The sequence below is a fragment of the Rhinichthys klamathensis genome, unplaced genomic scaffold (assembly GCF_029890125.1).
Source record: "Rhinichthys klamathensis goyatoka isolate OS25496 unplaced genomic scaffold, OSU_Roscu_1.1 h1tg000004l_1, whole genome shotgun sequence".
In the NCBI taxonomy this organism is placed as follows: Eukaryota; Metazoa; Chordata; class Actinopteri; order Cypriniformes; family Leuciscidae; genus Rhinichthys; species Rhinichthys klamathensis.
The window spans coordinates 1,523,848-1,529,068 of NW_026606557.1; the positions used below are offsets into that span (position 1 = coordinate 1,523,848).

At 36.5% G+C, this 5,221-nt stretch overlaps 1 protein-coding gene across 1 annotated transcript; it reads right to left on the bottom strand.

The window, feature by feature from the left end:
• Positions 1-2,110: 2,110 nt before the first annotated feature.
• LOC130085264 (ATP-dependent DNA helicase Q5-like) lies at positions 2,111-2,935 on the bottom strand. Its single transcript, XM_056250961.1, has 3 exons — positions 2,742-2,935; positions 2,584-2,656; positions 2,111-2,499 (listed from the first exon to the last, which is right to left on the bottom strand). The coding sequence occupies exons 1-3, from the start codon at positions 2,910-2,912 to the stop codon at positions 2,399-2,401; spliced, it is 345 nt and encodes a 114-aa protein (XP_056106936.1). The 5' UTR covers positions 2,913-2,935; the 3' UTR covers positions 2,111-2,398.
• Between the last annotated feature and the right edge of the window lie 2,286 nt (positions 2,936-5,221).

The following is a 5,221-nucleotide window of genomic DNA, read 5'->3' on the forward strand; positions in this document are numbered from 1 at the left end:
ATGAAGTACCCGAAATCCTAGTATTGGGAAGGTCAGGCTCTTAATATTCATGAGCCAAGTCTTCGCTATTGGTCGGCTGCAGGGCCACGTCAACAGTGTCTATTAAAATTCACAAAACAGGCGTCAGCCATTGGAAGGGGTTTCAAGCAACGAGCGAGTCTGTCAAAAACGGCCTAGTCATGTCCTCCAAAATATGATTTTTTTTTTTTTTTACTTTTGATGTCAAAATGAAACGTGTCCTGTGTCTGTTCAGACTAGTCTTAAAAAGTTAGTCATCTATTTTTTTTTTCAAGACTGGTCGTAACTTGTTAAAGTAAGTTACATAACAAGGTAGATTGGTCTAATTTGAAAAGTAATTTTGCAAGTTCTAATTTTGGAAAAGTAAGGCTGATCAGCTTTTGTCTAACTTGTAGTTGGCCAAACTAGTTCTCAAACTAGACACAAACCAAATTCATATGCAACTGGCTGGAGATATTTTTTTGGCCAATGTTGATCCAACCTTTAGACAAACGTGAAAACATCTTCCAGAACATATTTATTATGCACAAGCAAATAAATCCTTGCCACTGAAAAATGAACTTGACACATCACCACAGTTTATTAATATTCATGACTTACCGCACAAATCCTTCGTCATAGTAGGAATCGTAATTTCTCCTCTTCCACTGAGAGAAACGGGAAAACACAATAATCCGTTTGTCTAGGAATCTGAGGGCTGTTTTCACGCCGAAGAGGGATAATTAGGGGGTCTCCATTCAGCAGTGACTGTGGGCTCAGTCGAGCGTTAAACTCGTTTATTTCGAGCAGTTTCCCGCAGAGAGCAAGACAATGACATGATTAAGGTGTAATTTTAGAAGTGCCTAATAATAGCACGAAGCCAGATTGAATGAAAAGGGACTTATTTTCTTATGTGCAGCAATAAAGCTGAAGACAAATGTGAGATGAGAGATCTAGGCGACCCATAACGCAGCATAAATGTGACAGCTAGAGCAGAACAGTATCCTAACTCTAATATAATTCCCATTCAGTTTCTCTATTAAGTAATTGATTTTCAGTAACAAAAACTTCAAGGACAGACTTCTGAGGTTAAGCGATGATTTATCCTTCTGTAGAAGTCATGTGAACTTCATCTTTGCAAAAGTGTTTAAAAAGCCGAATTCCCAGTGAAGAACTACAATACCCATAATCCTGAAGTGAGATCCACCAATCAGAAAACTCAGTTACTAGACTGCATTAGGACCCGCCCACTTTCACAGTGGCGTTGATTCCGTCAGTATTTTGTTCTCATAGAGATTTTTTTTATAATTCTTCATTAAAGCATTATAAGCCATGAACCAAACCAACCAGCGGCGAGGCGAATCGCATCACAACCTTTGATTCGACGTGAAAAAGTAGTTGAAAATCAGACAAAAAGACTTTGTCCTTGTTCAAAAAGGTGCAAGATGGTTTACTTAGTGGATTTAATAAGGGAAAGAACTACAATCCCGAAGCATTGCGAATGACAATCGAATTTCAGAGGGATGTAAAATATCAAACTATTTATTTAAAGTCGCTGATTATATCTATAAATCAATATATTTTAAGTTTATAGCAAACTGCATTTATACAAACGTTTAAGTATTTTGAGAGTGGAAGCGCCTTGCAGGCCCTTCAGGTTCGATTTGCTCACCGCATCTCTGATTGGTGGAATTTCCTGTACAGCATCATGGGAAATGTAGTTTTTCACCTTTAATTCAGCTGTTAAACAACTATTTTAAAAGCATGTTGAAATAATGGGAACAAATGGTTTCAACAAAAGCATAAACCCTCAATTAACAAGCTTGGAGCTCGCAGTAGAGCTGTCTTTAAAGGTTAATACGTTAGCGTTTAAAAATCAACATGTGATGGTCATTCCCAATGCTAATGAGCAGTTCATGCACTCATAAAAGATGACAATGACATAAATATACACTAATGCATATACTATACAAATCTAGGAATCTTTTGAAATCCCTGTGGAGAAAATCAATGAGGAAAATATATACCGTACGCAAAAAAAACGGATGTTTACCGCTCTCTTGAAGACAAACAAACCTCCCAATTATGCCATAAATTATTCAGCATGAAGTACTTCTCCATTTGTGCACTTTTAATGGAGTTTTCAATACAGTTCACACCACTTTGAGTGCATTATAAGCAACTAATGCTACATTACAGTTATTGCGGTCTGTTGCTTGTTCAGATTTCCAACATAAAACGGCACTTTTCATCAGTTTATATTCATGTGCAATGTATGCTTAGGCCCTCGCGATACACCTGAGATATACAGCAGCAGCTGCTAAATATGCGGCATCTCGGGCATGAAAGGGAGCGGAGGATCCCCAGAGGTTTGGATGAAGGGATAGAAAGACGGAGATCGCTATCTCTCCTGGACTTTGAAGTGTCTCCAGTCCGCCTCGCTCTCACAGCGCTGGATCCTGCTGAAGAAACCCTTGATGAAGCTCTTCGCTTCCGTCTTCACTGCGGGGACCAATGAGAAATCATGAAGCGCTAATTCAGCACTTGAAAAATGTTGGATTTTGATGAGGTTAAGGATAGTCTCACCTTGGCCTCGATTTTGAGTTTTTCCCTCAGTGAGAAGATGGGAGAGGAAACGGGCAAAGGATTTGAACAAATCCTGTCGGGGGAAACGGTGCAGAATTGAAACTTTCATTCTAATATCTTAGTTTTTACATGTTTTACATTTGAACGGAAATGATCACCTTGGTTGCGAATTTGCCCTTTTTGTAGAATGGATCCAGGCATCGGACCACGATATCAGCGGCCTCCTTCAGTGTCACGGGCTTTTGTGAAATCGCAGCCGCGTCCCCGTTCATTGTGCCAAACTGCGTCTCCTGCACCAGCGGGTCAAAGGTCACTCTCTTGCTGTCCATCACGCGGTTGCGTTTCGCAGGAGGAGATGACTGAGGAAGAGAAACAGACATCTGACATTTCAACTTCAAAACACTTTTTTTGTCCCCAAGGGACAATTAATAAGGCCGCATAAACATTATACATAAAATAAACATTAAATAAATAACACAATATGCACGGAATACATATTAATGAATACCTAATATACATATATTAAATAATAATTCAAATCAAGGCATGATAAACAAGGGGGCTAGAGATGGTTGAGAATTTGGGAACAAAGGTTGCCTTCCTCCTTTGGTCCTACAACATGGACAACGAAGCCGTCGGTGTGAAGGAAGCCACTCAAAAACAGAGAACATTACATGTGAAGTGTCTCGCAACATCCTTCCAGCCAACCTCCGCATTTGCTGTTCACTTATAATAGAAAGAGCCCTAATCGGGAGTCCAATCATTTTTGAGCAGACTTTAACTATTTCTATTTTGGAGGCTTATAGAATGAAACCAGCAGACGATGGAGAATGTAATGACTCTTTCGATATAGGAGTAGTAGAACAGAGTGAGCAAGTTCTTACTAACTCCAAATGAATTGAGCTTCCTTAAAAGGCACTGCCGCTGCTGGCATTGACATGGCAATCAGCTCTAAATAAAGCTCTTGGTAAAGGGGTCATATACTTTTTTTTTTTTTTATCATACATTTTTTTCCCTAAGCTCAATGTTTCTCATAATTTTACGGAAGCCTAAAAAAAAATCTAAAATTATGAGAATTAAGTCGTAGAATTTCGACAATAAAGTCAAAACATTACTATAATAAAGTCGTAATATTTTGAGAATAAAGTAAAAAAAAAAAAGTTTCATGTTTATAGTTACTATTATGTTTAGATCCATGTCCAAGGCAGTTCGACTTCACGAGCGCATTTCTTAAAACATTTTTTTTTTTAAAGAACTAAGGAAGACTGTATTCACGTAATTTTGACTTTAATCTCGGAATATTTCGACTTTAATCTCGGAATTCGACTTATTCTCGGAATATTTAGACTTTAATCTCGGAATATTTAGACTTTAATCTCGGAATATTTAGACTTTAATCTCAGAATATTTAGACTTTAATCTCGGAATATTTAGACTTTAATCTCGGAATATTTAGACTTTAATCTCAGAATATTTAGACTTTAATCTCGGAATATTTAGACTTTAATCTCGGAATATTTAGACTTTAATCTCGGAATATTTAGACTTTAATCTCGGAATATTTAGACTTTAATCTCGGAATATTTAGACTTTAATCTCGGAATATTTAGACTTTAATCTCGGAATATTTAGACTTTAATCTCAGAATATTTAGACTTTAATCTCGGAATATTTAGACTTTAATCTCAGAATATTTAGACTTTAATCTCGAAATATTTAGACTTTAATCTCGGAATATTTAGACTTTAATCTCGGAATATTTAGACTTTAATCTCAGAATATTTAGACTTTAATCTCGGAATATTTAGACTTTAATCTCAGAATATTTAGACTTTAATCTCGAAATATTTAGACTTTAATCTCGGAATATTTAGACTTTAATCTCAGAATATTTAGACTTTAATCTCAGAATATTTAGACTTTAATCTCAGAATATTTAGACTTTAATCTCGGAATATTTAGACTTTAATCTCGGAATATTTAGACTTTAATCTCAGAATATTTAGACTTTAATCTCGGAATATTTAGACTTTATTCTTGTAAAAAAAAATTACGGATTTTTCTTTTTTTTACATTGCAGTTCAGGGCTTCCGTATAATATGATTCCTTTGATGAAGAATAAATTGTGATGTTACTTGTTTTGGTGATTGTTGTTGGCCGTCAGACTTCAGATTCCCTCTGTTTGGACAAAGAAACAGCGGTTCAGAACACATTGAGAACATTTAAGGCATTTCCTCCATGATGACTGAGGGTGTGTTCACACTTGTAGTTCAGTTCTCTTGGTTCGCTTGATCCGGACCAAAAAAAAAAGACACTGATACATTTAGTCCTGGATCGCTTAGCATTCATAATTTTTAACACCGAACCTAAAGATACAAAACAAAAATTACTTTTATGACTGAGGCCTCACTAATACGCTTTCATTTGAAAACGCATCTTTTTCCCTTCTTTTTGGCCTTCCGTCCACACGCGATGGCGTTTTTGGCAACAAAAACGAAGCTTTCTGAAAACGCTCTCCAAAGTGGATACATTTAAAAACGCCGTTTTCACGTTGTTGTGTGGACTGTGAAAACAGAGGCATTTGAAAAACGATGATGCAAGTTTAGTCATGTGACGCATATTAAACCCATATTTTATA